Below are 14,386 nucleotides of genomic sequence, written 5' to 3'. Positions count from 1 at the left end.
CACCAGGAAACTTTGGGAACTAAAGGGCTGTTGAGGGCCTGGCACCCACCCCAGGAACCGGGGGCTCCACCTGCTCAGGGCCCTGGCCCAGCCCCGGGGCAGGGTGTTGCCCGCCTTCCTCGGGGCTCAGTCCAATGCGCACCTGCCAGTGACCTCATCACCTACAGGGTCCTCCTTCCCGCCCTCCTGCTGTCCTCTCCCTTCTAGACTGTCCTTCCTCTGGGCAGTTTTGGGCAAATGTCAGAACCCTGCCTCACACAATGTCCATCTACTGATCACAGCAAACGATGACCCCGGCTTCCTGAGAATGAAAGTAAAACTCCTCACGCACAACTTCGCCTCTTGATGTCGCCTTTAGACACAAAAACAGGCCTGGGTTTTGCTGAACAATCCTGGCTCAGCCGCACCACCATGTCCTCATAGTGGCATTGCGGCCCACAGCCCCTTTCCCCCACCACAGGGCACATCAGCCACGAAGGACTCACTGTTCTGGACACTGTGACCTGGGCTGCAGAACCAGACACGCGCGAGCACCGTCGGAAGGAGGGTACATGGGATGAGGCTGAGGTGAACCCTTTGAGGAGAGAGGAGTCTGGGAGGCACCGAGGCCTTAATCCCGCCAGTGGGGGCTCCACAAGCCTGACACACCCTGCACAGCCGGGCCGCTGCCCATGAAGCCCCTTCCTGGTTGTAACCCAGTCCTGGACCCTCTGCCTCTATAAACACAATAAAAAGGTCAAAATAACCACCACGTGGAAGATAATGGAAGTCCCGCCCAAACCAATAAGCACTGGGACCATGTACTTCTCCTGGGTTTTCATTGGCTAAACCCAGCCATCATTAGGCACATTGCCCTTTGGGGAATGTAATTTTCCAGGCCCTGCAGATGGCATGATGATACCTGGTACTGACCTTTGTAAATACTGTGGTTGCAGGGGAGGGGGGGGGGGCAGTGGCATTGGGAAATGACCAAGTTAGGATTTGGGGTCTTGACTCAGGAATCTGGAGAGTATTGTCTGCCATGTTCTCATGTTTAGAAATATTTCAGATTAAATGAAGCTCAGAATGCTCCTCAGGGTGAAATGCGTTATTTCTATTATTCCTGAAGGCTACAAACCTAAATGGAGATTATATATTTAAATTGACTTTCAGAGGAAATGAGATGGAAACACTGATTGCCTGCCTCCTGCATCCCCCCCCCCCCCCCCCAGTGGCATCTAGCCAGGAAACTGGCTTCTGCCCCTCAACAGGATACGAACAGGCAACCTTTCTGTCCATGAGATGACACTCACACAACAGCCCCACTCCAGCTGTCAGAGCTTTATTTCTAACTTACAAATTTCACATTTTTACAAGAAACAGCAGGCTATGAGACAACGTACACAATTCTATCCTATTCATCTAACAACAAAATTTGAGAAGATACAAAACCAACAAGTCAACATTTCATACAATGTCTGCGTATCTGCAGTCAGCACACATTGTGAAGCTATGGAGCTAAGTTACTCAATGTTCACTGCACCTGTCAGGCCCTGGATTCAATGCTTCACAAGAATTATATCATTTAATCCTCTCCGCAACCTGACATGGCTTAATCATCTATTTCCTGGGGAGGAAACCAGGCTCAGAGACTCAATGTGAACTGCCTGATTGTAGAGGCAATAAAAGGCAGGGCTGGAAGGAAAACAGACAGGTGTCTAATAACAGGGTTCTGTTGTGGCCCATGAGCATAGAGCTTTGGCTGAAGGAGTTCCCACAATCACCACCCTCATATGGCGTTTCTCCAGTGTGAACCCTCTGATGATGTGTGAGAGCAGCGGTTTACCGGTATGATTTCCCAGTATCACTACACTCATTAGGCTTCTCTCCAAAGTGATCTCTGCGATGTCGGATAAGGTTACAGCGTTTCCTGAATGACTTCCCACAATCAGTACACTGATATGGCTTTTCTCCAGTGTGAATTCTCTTAAGGTGATGGTGACTAGAGCAAAATGATTCCCCACATTCACTACACTCATACGGCTTTGTACCAGTGTGCACTCTCTGGTGACTGTTGAGGCTACATTTTTGACTGAATGACTTTCCACAATCACCACACACATAGGGCTTTTCACCTGTGTGAGTTCTCCGGTGACTGTTGAGGCTACACTTTTGACTGAATGACTTCCCACAATCACCACACACATAGGGCTTTTCACCAGTGTCCACTCTCTGGTGACTGTTGAGGCTACGCTTTTGGCTGAATGACTTCCCACAACCACCACACACATAGGGCTTTTCACCAGTGTGAGTCCTCCGGTGACTGATGAGGCCATCCTTTTGACTGAATGACTTCCCACAATCATCACACACATAGGGCTTTTCACCAGTGTGAGTTCTCCGGTGACTGATGAGGTTACTCTTTTGGGTGAATGACTTCCCACAACCACCACACACATAAGGCTTTTCACCAGTGTGAGTTCTCCGGTGACTGGTGAGGTTACTCTTTTGGCTGAATGACTTCCCACAACCAGCACACACATAGGGCTTTTCACCTGTGTGAGTTCTCCGGTGACTGGTGAGGTCACTCTTTTGGCTGAATGACTTCCCACAATCACCACACACATAGGGCTTTTCACCAGTGTGAGTTCTCCGGTGACTGTTGAGGCTACACTTTTGACTGAATGACTTCCCACAATCACCACACACATAGGGCTTTTCACCAGTATGAACTCTCCGGTGTTGAAATGAGGGTAGAGCTTTTTCTAAAGAACTTCCCACAATCAGTACACCCATAGGACTTTTCTCTAACGTTAACTCTCCTATGTTGATTGAGGTTAAATGTATGTCTAGAAACTTTCCCACATTTGTTACCCTCATTATTCACTTCTTCAGAGCAGACACTCTGATGTCGAATGACTTTCCCGCTGTTGGTGGCAGCGTTTTCATGTCCACCCCAATTGTGATGATTTTTTCCACTGACTAATTCCTGTAAAATCTCACGTGCACTGTGTGGCTCCCCAGTGCTGAGAGGGGCCTGGTGCTGGAGAAGCCCTGAGATGCTTGGGGAGACTTTCCCAACCTTTGTATTGGTTGAAGGCACCCAAGATCGGAAGCTGCACCTGGTCACAAACGAGGCCCTGTCCACAGCTTCTTTCCAGGGCTTCTCTAGACTGGCTTCCCTCTGTTGCAGGTGAGGATTTGCACTGAAACAGAAGTGTCTCACACATACGTCACTGAAGAAGGCTTTCTGCTCAAAGTCTGCTGCTTGTGACTCAGTCAGGTGCAGAATGTCTTTGATCATGGAGAAAGAGCGTTCACACAGATGGGCCCTCTGGGTTGCTGGCTCTGTCTCAGAAGCCCTGACCTGTGACTCTCTTTGTACAGATACGCTCTGCTCAGAACAGGCCTCCTCATCTGTTTCATGCCAACAACCTGAAAGACAGAAATGCTGAGGAACTGAGTGTTGGCTGTCGTGACAGAGGAAATCCAATTGCTAAAGTGTTTTACACATAATCTATATGTTTCCGTGCAACTGTCTGAAAATAAGAGAGGTGCAGGAAGGATTAATGAGAGGCTGCTGTGAAGGTCTCATCCACTGAACATCACAAAACAGGGAAGGCCTCACCAGAGTTATGACGCAACACATGGCAAGCAGCTCATGGAAGAGAAGCCAGATCTCCAGCTCAGTCTTCTGCTAACAGCGTTCAGCAGGGCTTCTTTGATGATGACAGGGGCAAGCTGTGCAGATTGATTAGGTCTTATTCCAAGTAAAATTCAATAAAGGAGTACCTGCTGTGGAGGACTATTTAAGCACGTATGTGCACCTCATAATACATGTGCAGGTTAATGTGGGAGATACTGCAGAGGCGAGCAGTCAACACTGGCCCAGATCATCACAGCCTGAATAGTGTTCAGCAAAGAGAATATTGCGGACAGTTGAAGGAGGGTCTTACAAGAACAGCTCATGGTTCATGTCAGTAAAGACCATAACGTGGCACTGGCTGACACAAAGAACCCTTAGTTAGAGGAAGGTGGGAGACGTGGAAGCCATGCAGGTGGATCCAGTCACCCTCCTGGGAAGAGTAACTAAAAGCTGGGACCCAGTAAGCTCACTGCAAGGCTCCTGACTCCCAGACACTTGCTACACCTTTGAGGCAGTGGGTGTTAGCGATGTTCCTAAAGACCTTAGCTCAGGGGTCTCCCCAGAGCTCACCCCTGGCAGCCATGCCCATTTTACATGACAGTGGGGGAAATTAGCAGAGCCATTGCCTGGCTATGAGAGAGAGAAAGCTACATTTGGAGAATGAAGGAAGAGAGGACATCACCTCAGCACACCAAGAGTGATTTGGAGGGCTTACCTATAGATGACACAAGTGCAAACACTTCCAGCATCACATCGCAGTACAGAAGTCTCTGAGCCTCATCAAGGAGGCCCCACTCCTCCTCAGAGAAGGCAACAGCCACGTCCTCAAAGTCCATATCCTGTCATGATGGGGACAGTACAGTCCATGATCAGTTTCTCTCCCAGGCCTTTATACTCATCATGCTCCCCCCCGCCCCCCAACTATTTGCTCCCTCAACTCCACACATCAGAGGAGACAGCAGGCCTTGTTCCCTCGCAAGTCACTCTCTTCTTATATTCCTACTGATGCTGTGTCTTCCCACAGCAATAAAGGCAGTTGAGCAGAGAGAAGATACCTGAGCTCTGGGCCTCACATGTAGGCCACACTGCCCCTTGTCAATAAAGTGGGTGTCAAGAACATAGGACAGGGAGAGATGTGAGTGATTTCATGCTGCTCTTGTCAGGCAGTCTCCTTGTAGTCCCCCAGATGGTTCCTCGAAGACACCAAATACATGGCATCACACTTCCCCCTTACACCCTCCTTCCAGGGTGATGAGGCCATCAGTTCTCACTACCTGCTGCACAGAGTTCTTTGAAAACACTTCTCTCACACAGCTTCCTTCCCAGGTGTACAAATTTGAAGGTAACACAGATTTGCCTTGAGCATGAGTGGTTTCCTAACCACCTTCATTTCCAAAATTATTCACCATTGCCATAACCTATTTCTCTCTCACCCTTCTGCTTTACCCACGCCAGTGGAGAGTTTCAAGCCCAGGTAACATGGCTGTATTGGTATGCTTCTCATTCCTATGGGTCAGTGTGTCAGCCCTCAACAACAAAAGGCAGCTGGGTAGGTAAATGTCATCTTATCTCTGGACCTGGCATGTAGCAACACAACACCCCTCTTTTCAGGCAACTACCCTAAAATTACCAGTATTATATCACCGAGACGCCAGCAGACATGGGTTTACCCTTCATTTATTCTAAGGTCAATGTCAGGGCCCTGTGGCCATGAATTCACAATTCACACTCCCTCACCAAGGGCACATGACTCTTTCTACCACACCCTGTTCACACCTGCACTCCGACAGCTCCAACCCCATAGGCATTTCCTTGGCCTCTTAGTCATTACTCAGCAGGTGTGGTCCAGAGAATGCTTGCCAAATTCAAACAGGATCAAGTACTGCCCAGACACTCAGAGGCAGCCTTGAGACCTTCTACGAAGGCCTCTCTCCATGACTCTATTTTCCTTCAACCTCAATTATTGAGAAACACAATCAGATCTCAGATTCCCAGAGCCCACCTCGCCTGGTGCTGCACTTGATGTCCCTTTAGCAGTCACAGCCAACATCTCTCCACTTACCCGTCACCCAAGTCCCAGCCCCGACGGCCCTCTGCACCAAGCCCAGTGAGTCTCACAGATGACCACCCCTGCTCTAAGCTCACCCACCAGTCTGACTGCAACACCCCAGGCCACACCAAGCGTCAAAGCAAAAATCCTAGTGAGTGTTTAGAGAAGTAACTCTGTACCAGCCTTAGCCTCGTCCTGTGTGAATTACTCTTCAGCCTCCTATTCATCTCATGTCCACTCATCTTTTAAAGGCCTTGACCACTGCAAAGCCATTATCTCTCCTCAACACTCTACATGACCACTCTGTTCCTTTGTTGTGTTATGACACCCACCTCCCACAAACAGGGGCCCCGGCAGGAAACCCGTCCACAGGGTCACACTGTCCCTGTGAGCTACCACTACCATTACCATCCTGACCATGATTCCCTGTAGTAACGTGATCTACGGTCCTGGCTGGTTGTGTCAGTTGCTTGGGCATCAACCCACCACTGAGAGGTCACAGGTTCCAGCCCTGGTCAGTCACATGCTGAGGCTGAGGCCTGGATTCCCAATAGGGGTTGTACATAAGCACACGAGCCTTCGTTCTTGCTCAATGATGTTCTCTGTCTCCCCCCCCCCCCCTTTCCTTTCTAAGCCTAATCAGTAAAAGTACATACATATACATACACATCCTCACCTGAGCACATTTCTCCATTGATTGTAGAGTGTGTGGGAGCGGGAATATAGAGGAAACCATGGCCGTGAGGGAAAGAGCAGATAGGGTGCCCCCTGCCGGACACCCGAGCAGGGCAGGAGCAGGGGAGGAGCCTGCACCCCTGGTTTGTGCCCTTGGCTGCAATCACACCCGGGACAGGAGACAGTCAGGCTGACACTCCCACATCTCACTGCACCGGTTCCCAAAACCAGGGTCCACTTTGTAAAGCCCTTGTCGTGGCCTTAGGATTCTGGGCCGATTGTCTGTCCAACATCCCAGGACCCCACTGTCTCAGAGGCCACCAGAGAGTGAGGCCCTGACAGGAGCCCCACAGCCCCGTCCCCTCCGCGGCTCTGCACCCGCAGGAACCGGTGGGAACGAAAGGGCTGAGGGCCGGGCACCCACCCCAGGACCCAGGGGCTCCGGCTGCTCAGGGCCCTGGCCCCGCCCCGGGCCGGTGATGCCCGCCGCCCTCGGGGCTCAAGGTCCCTCTTTGTTCACAACCACCCCCGGCCCCGGCGCCCGGAGCAGGAAGTGAACCTCCTCCCGGACCCGCCGCTCGTCCTCTCCGTCGCCTTTAGGCACAAACCAGGCCTGGGTGCCCCCTCCCGGCTCAGCCCCCCACGGCCTCCCCCGGCGGCCCCGCAGCCCGGCGCCCTCCCTCCCCTCACACCCCGGGTCCCCACGAGGACTCACTGCGCTGGACGCTGCGCCCTGGGCGGCGGGACCCGACCGGAGCCGGCCCCGAGGCTGAGGGTCCGATGGGGTGAGGCCGAGGGGACTCTGTCGGCGGAGAGGAGTCGGGGAGCCTCGGGGATCCCAATCCCGCTGGTTGGGGGTCAACCGGCCTCAGAGACACCCTGCCGGGCGGGGACGCTGCCTTCACCGCCTCCTCCTACTCGTCACCAGAGCCGGGAAGCTTGAGACTCTCTGAACCCACGTGAGTTTTCAAAATGGCTGACGGGAGGAGGACTCCGGATGTCCCGCCCTAACAGGATGTGCAGGCACCAAAAAGCTGCTAACAGCCTGAGGCATGCGCGCAGTGCTTTCTGGGTAATGTAGTTTTCGCATCGACCAGAGGAGGGATCATCCCAGCCAATGACCTTGGTGAGTATAGGTGTTGAGGCCCCACAGGTGGCGCAGGAGGACAAGATGGGACTGGAGGTCTGCTTAACTGGTCCAAACTGACATATCTCTCAGGGGAGGAGGGAGGTCTGGAATAGATCCACCAAAATATATATACAGGGGGAAATGGGAGACATCTGTAATACTATCAACAATAAAAAAATACAAATATTTTTAAAAAAATTTTCCAAATACTATAGCCCAGCTGGTGTGGTTCAGTGGTGGAGCATTGACCTATGAACCAGAAAGTCATGGTTCTATTCCTGGTCAGGGCACATACATGGGTTGCAGGCTCAATTTCCAGGGAGAGGGGAGGTACAGGTAGCAGCCTCAGTGATTCTCAACATTGATGTTTCTATCTCTCTCTTTCTTTTCCTTTCTCTGAAATCAATTAAAATATTTTTTTGAATGTATGAATTAAATAAATTATACATAAATAAAAATTTAAAATAGGTTTAAAATTTGAGGATCCCAATAATTTTACTGCGTTATTATGAAAGTTCTGGGCTTTATTTGTTGCCACTGTATCATTTTGTTGGAAATAAAATACAATGATGTGCTACTGGAATATCTTATCATGTCAATGTTCAAGGCTATCATTTTGGCAGTTTAAAACTGACCATGAAGAGAGTATTTATGCCAGGGAAATTGATAAATACTGCAAAGCTAGATTTCATTTAATGTACTAAAAAATGCTTAGACTTAAGAGTGGTTCCGAATGCTATCAATGCACATTAAATGTATAAGTATATAAGTGGGCTTCAGTTGTACATAGCATTAAAACTGAGTAAAACAATTTTCCATCCAAGATTCAAAAGAAATGCTTCCATATGGAAGGGGAGTCACTTGAGTGACTGGGGAATGAGGGAAATTTGAGCAGATGTCCTAGATTCTGCACGGTCCTCCTTGAGTTAAAATAATAAATTTATTTAAACAATTTGAAAATGATTCTCAGCAGACATTTTAACAAATGAGATAAGACAGTGCAAATAAATGTATGAAAAAAGGTTCACCATAAAAAACTCTTAGGTAGATGGAATTAAAATGAAAGCGAGTTAACATTATATGCATTTCCAGGGTTACTATTTGAAAAGGTTAACCATTGTATGTCCTTGGAGGGTAGCAGAAAAATTGGAATTTTTATATACTGTGGGTTAGGGGAAATGCAAAGGGAATGACCACGTTGGCTCATAGGTTCACATATCTTAAATATAAAGCATTCACCTACACAACAATTTGATAAGAAAAACATATGTCTATATAGAGAACTGAATGCAAATATTTTCAGAAGATTTATTTATATTACCCCAAACCTGGAAATAACAAAACACATATACAGATCAATAGATATAGTGATTATTCACCGAACACAGTGCTACTCAGAAATAAGTAATTTATCTTTTCACATAAGCATTTTGTTGAATCTCAAAATTTCTATGTACAGGGAGGAAACGAGTATTTGTTACAGAGTACACACCAAGTAGTCCCTATAAAATTATGAACAATATGAACTATTCTCTTGTAAAGAAAAGAAAATCCATGACTGTATGGAGGGCCGAGAAAGGCAGAGAGTGAGATTATAACAGGGTATTGGGAAAATATAGGATGTGGCAAAAAGTAGGTTTAGAGTTGCTGGTATGGAAAATAATACAATAATAATAATAATAATAATAACAATAATAATACAGGAATAATATCTGCCCCGGCCAGTGTCCTCAGTTGATTGGGTGTGACCCCATTCACTGAAAGCTCTCTGGTTTGATTCCAGGTCAGTGAACATCCCCATGTAAATCCACAGTAGGGGGCATGCAGGAGGCAGCAGATCTATGTTTACCTTTCTCTTCAGTCTCTTACTCTCTCTCCGCCCCCAAAAAAGAATAAAATTATTTTCTAACATATTTTTAAAAAGAATAATCTCTGTGTTTTTCCAAACATACAACTATGAGCCTATTGTTGCCCCACCCTGTGTATGAGTTGCAGGTGAGTTTATTTCACATGTGACCGTTTCACAGGATGAGCCTTGCCTCAGTGGCAGCAAATGTTGTCAAGTAGGGAAGACTATTACTATTGGAATCAACAGGAATGCTGACTGGTTACAAAACACACATTATGGGGCTGATTACAGCATTATCCTTCCTCTAGCTGTGAGGTCTTGCCTGTTGAGCAACAACCTTGATGTGAATACCCTAGCCAAGGTCGGCAAACTGTGGCTTGCGAGCTACATGTGGCTCTTTGGCCCCTTGAGTGTGGCGCTTCCTAAGCCTTAGGAGTACCCTAATTAAGTTAATAACAATGTACCTACCTATATAGTTTAAGTTTAAAAAATTTGGCTCTGAAAAGATATTTCAATCATTGTACTTTTGATATTTGGCTCTGTTGGCTAATGAGTTTGCCCACCACTGCCTAGGGGGCAGGGGAATCCACACAACCATGAGATGCTTTTGTCTGCCAGTGATGCCAGCCACAGCAAACAGTGATGGACGTCCTCAGAAATCATACAAGTCACAGGACATGAAATAATTTGGATTTATGTTCAAAAGAGGCACTTTTTAACCAGTTTAACTGCAGTGTCTGCCATGAATAGCAAAACAGTGTTTATCTCCCAAACTCCCAAACTAATTCCACCTCAGAGTCTTACAATAAATGACACCAGCCTATGAAATCTCACACATTGTGACACATGGCCTCTTTGGAGCACATGAAGAGTACTTCCCCTAAACATTGCTGACACTTGTGTAATACATACTGTGAACAGAGAATATACTTCAAATCATTCACAGAAGCACAATAAAGGCTGCCTGTTCAGGGCGGCCATTGGCTCTACAATATAAGAGGCTCCAGACAACAAATTACAACCACAAAGTCATGCACACTCTCTCTCAAGCCTTGGTTAGCAATACAAAATCAGCCAATATTGGACAAAGAGTGATTTTCTCCCATCAAGCTGTGCCTTCCAAAGCACAGAAAATTTAGGACCCACCATATCTGTTCCCCTGTCCATGCTGACACATCACAACTTTCCTTTCAATCATCCCAGGTAGAGAATATAACCAATAAAATTAAAGGAAAAACACCTTTACATAAAGATCATAAACCAGAGGATAGCAAGAGGTTTACAGGTTGATGAACTGGAACCTGAAACACTTCCTCACAGCACAATGTGAGTCCCACAATATCCCTGAAAGAGGAAGCACTTAGCTGAGGAGGGTGCTCCGGATGAAACCTGGGTCAGGTCAATTCTCTGGTCAGAAATAAAGGAATGAAGATCTAGCCAGGAGCTTCGAATATTCATAATTTCCTCAAGCACAACCCCAGTTTATGCAAGGATTGTGACTGACGCACACTATACAGGTGAGCCAGATGGTAGAGGTGAGATCCTTTGTACACAAATACTCACAGTGACATCAATCATGTCGTAGGCCTGACTAGGTTAGCAGGTGCAATGCAGTTTCTTCAAACCTCAATTGTACCTGAAACTTAGGAGGAATGTAGCAGATTGTACGTTCTGGTGAAAGGGGATCCTATTCAGGTAAAATGGGGTAAATGCTTCTCCTTCAGTGTTGCTATTCTGAGTGAGGAAGATAAAAAATTCCCTGCACATGTAAAGCTTTTCTCCTGTGTGTACTCTCAAGTGTTAAAGGAGGACAGATTTATAGTGAAGATTTCCCACATTCAATACACTCATGAGGCCCTTTCCCAGTGTGAACTATGTGATGTCAAATGAGAGTAGAGCGTCTGCTGAAGGACTTCCCACACTCACTACACTCATGAGGCTTTTCTCCAGTGTGACCACTCTGGTGTTGAGTGAGAGTGGACTTTGCCTGAATGATTTCCCACATTCACTACACTGATATGGCTTTTCTCCAGTGTGAACTCTCTGGTGTATAGTGAGGATAGACCTATTACTGAAGGACTTCCCACAATCGCTGCACCCATATGGCTTTTATCCAGTGTGCACTCTCTGGTGCTTTGTGAGAGTGGACTTTTGCCTGAACGACTTCCCACAATCACTACACTCATACAGCTTCCCTTCAGTGTGAATTCTCTGGTGCTCTGTGAGAGCGAACTTTTGCCTAAATGACTTCCCACATTCACTACACTCATATGGCTTTTCTCCAGTGTGAACTCTCTTGTGCGCTGTGAGAGTGAACTTTCGCCTGAATGACTTCCCACAATCACTACACTCATATGGCTTTCGTCCAGTGTGAACTCTTTGGTGACCTGTGAGAGTGGACTTTTGCGTGAATGACTTCCCACAATCACTACAGGCATACGGTTTTTTTCCAGCGTGAACTCTGTGGTGTTGAATGAGGTTAGAGCTTTGACTGAAGCATTTCCCACAATCACTACATTGATGGGGCTTTTCTCCAGTGTGAACTCTCTTGTGGATAAAAAGGTGATAACTGCGTGCAAATGATTTTCCACATTCACTACATTTGTAAAGGTTTTCTCCAGTGTGAACTCTCTTGTGGACAGAGAGGTCATAACTGCACCTAAATGATTTCCTACATTCACTACATTTGTAAGGTTTTACTGCAGTGTGAACACTGTGGTGTTTAGTGAGGTCAGACCTTTGACTGAAGCACTTCCCACATTCACTGCACTCATGCGGTTTTTCTCCAGTGTGAACTCTCTGGTGATTTCTGATGGATGACCTGTCATTGAAAAGCTTGCCACAGTCACTGCACTCATACGGTTTTTCTCCAGTGTGAACTATGCGGTGTCTTGTGAGGGAAGAGCCCTTTTTGAACAGCTTCCCACAGCCAGTGCACTCATAGGACTTTTCTGCAGCATGAATTCTCCTATGTCTATTGAGGTTAAAGATACATGTAAAAAGTTTCCCACATGTATTACACTCATATCTCTCTTCCCCAGAGCAGACAGCCTGATGTTGAACAAGGCTGTGGTTGTGGCTGGCTGCTTTTTCACAATCATCCCATCGGTGATTCCTTTGTCTTTTGAGAAATTCTTCTGAAATCTCACTACAACTGTGTGGCTCCTCAGTGTTGAGAGGGGTCTGGTGCTGGACAAGCTCTGAGATGGCTGGGTAGTGTTCCCCACCCTCCCTACTGGATGAAGGCAGCCCTGATAAGTAGAAGCTGCATCTGGCCACAGACGAGGCCCCGCCCACAGCTTCTTTCCAGGGCGTCTCTCCACCTGCTTCCCTCTGTGGTCGGTGAGGATTTGCACTGAAACAGAAGTCTCTCACACATGCGTCACTGAAGAAGGCTTTCTGCTCAAAGTCTGCTGCTTGTGACTCAGTCAGGTGCAGAATGTCTTTTAACAGAGAGAAACACCTTCCGCACCGATGGCTCTTCTGGGTTGCTGGAGCTGACTTAAAAGCACTAACCTGTGACTCCACTTGTACAGATACACTCTGCTCAGAACGGGCCTCCACATCATCCTTTTTATGCCAACAACCTGAAAACAGAAAAATGGTGATGAAATGAATGTCCACTGTGCTGCCAGGGAGAAGTCTCATTGCAAAAGTGTGTCGCACATTAGCACCTAGGTTACATGCAATTGTCCGACAGCAAAATATCTGAAGGAAATGTTGATAAGATGCTGCTGTGAAGATCTGGCCCACTGAGGATGACCATACAAGGAAGATCTCAAACAAAATATGAAACAAACATGGCAAGCACCACATGGAACAGAAGCTGGATAGTCTGCTCATGCTTCTACTAACAGTATTCAACAGAGCTTGTCTGCCGTTGACATGGGCAAGCTGTACAGAAGGTTGGCTACATCTTATTCCAAGTAAAAGTCAAGATATGAAAAGCAGGGTCTAGTGAAGCACATATGTACATCTCATAACACATGTGCAGGTCAATATTTGAGAATACCTCAGAGAGAGCAGTTCAGGGGAACAGGTATGGAAAAAAGGGCAGAAAGGTGAAGGTAGCCAAAAACCAGGAAGTCAAAGATTAAAAGATAAGTCAGGGAAGTGTCAAGCATGGGAATGAAAAGGTAGAAATATGAGCTGCTGGCAGTGGCACCTCAACCTAAACTCTGTTGGACAACAGCAGGTTCCTGATGTGATCTAAGCACCACCCTTATGTCATACGTCCTGCGGGTTGGAACTCACAAGGGCCACGCAACCCTTTAGATCATCAGGCATGTTCCTCCAGGGAAAAAAAACAGGGTTCACCTTGCATCTTCTATTGTACAAGCTCATAAAACACAAATACTCTGAGATCTATAGAAAGACAGCCCTAGACGGTTTGGCTCAATGGATAGAGCCTCGGCATGCGGACTGAAAGGTCCCAGGTTCGATTCCAGTCAAGGGACATGCCCCTCACTTAGGGAGCATGCAGGAGCAGCCAGTCAATGATTCTCTCTCATCATTGATATTTCTATCACTCTGTCCCTCTCCCTTCCTCCCTGAAATCACTAAAATATATTTTAAAAAAGAAAAAAGAAAGAAAGAAAGAAAACACCGGTGAGTAGGCAGCACTGGGCCAGAGCAAGACAGCCTGCAATGGTATTCAGGGAACAGAATACGACAAACAATGGAAGGAGGTCTTTCAAGAACCAGCCATGGTTCATGCAAGTGAAGACCATAACCTGGCACAGTCAGTCACAAAGAGCCTTTAGCTGAAGGAATGGTGCAGAAGTGGAAGCCATAGATGTGGACACAGACACCCTCCCAGAAAGAGAAAGTGCAAGCTGGACCCATTAACCTATTTGCAACAATCCTGACTCCCAGACACCGCCTGTCCTATCTGAGGTTGTGGGTGTGAGGGACATTCATGGAGTCCTTTGTCTGGGCTCTCCACACACTCAGCATACTCAGCCACAGTGCATTTGACAGGATAATGGGAAAAAATGGAAGAGCCCATGGTCTGGCTGTGGGAGAGAGAAAGCTACATTTGGGGAATAAAGGAGGAGA

General features: G+C 47.2%; 1 protein-coding gene and 1 pseudogene across 1 annotated transcript; both read right to left on the bottom strand.

Annotated features, from left to right (window-relative positions):
• Positions 1–1,460: 1,460 nt before the first annotated feature.
• LOC106694484 (zinc finger protein OZF-like) lies at positions 1,461–7,095 on the bottom strand. The gene is given in 4 exon segments (XM_023744676.1): positions 1,461–2,724; positions 2,726–3,414; positions 4,341–4,464; positions 7,066–7,095. Coding segments are annotated over 3 exon segments (1,713 nt in total). The 5' UTR covers positions 4,462–4,464; positions 7,066–7,095; the 3' UTR covers positions 1,461–1,821.
• On the bottom strand, positions 6,850–13,615 carry LOC106694478 (annotated as a pseudogene).
• Positions 13,616–14,386: the final 771 nt, after the last annotated feature.

Source organism: Myotis lucifugus, unplaced genomic scaffold (genome assembly GCF_000147115.1).
Source record: "Myotis lucifugus unplaced genomic scaffold, Myoluc2.0 scaffold_482, whole genome shotgun sequence".
In the NCBI taxonomy this organism is placed as follows: Eukaryota; Metazoa; Chordata; class Mammalia; order Chiroptera; family Vespertilionidae; genus Myotis; species Myotis lucifugus.
Note: the sequence above shows the minus strand (reverse complement) of the source record. Positions and strands in the feature narration are given on the sequence as shown.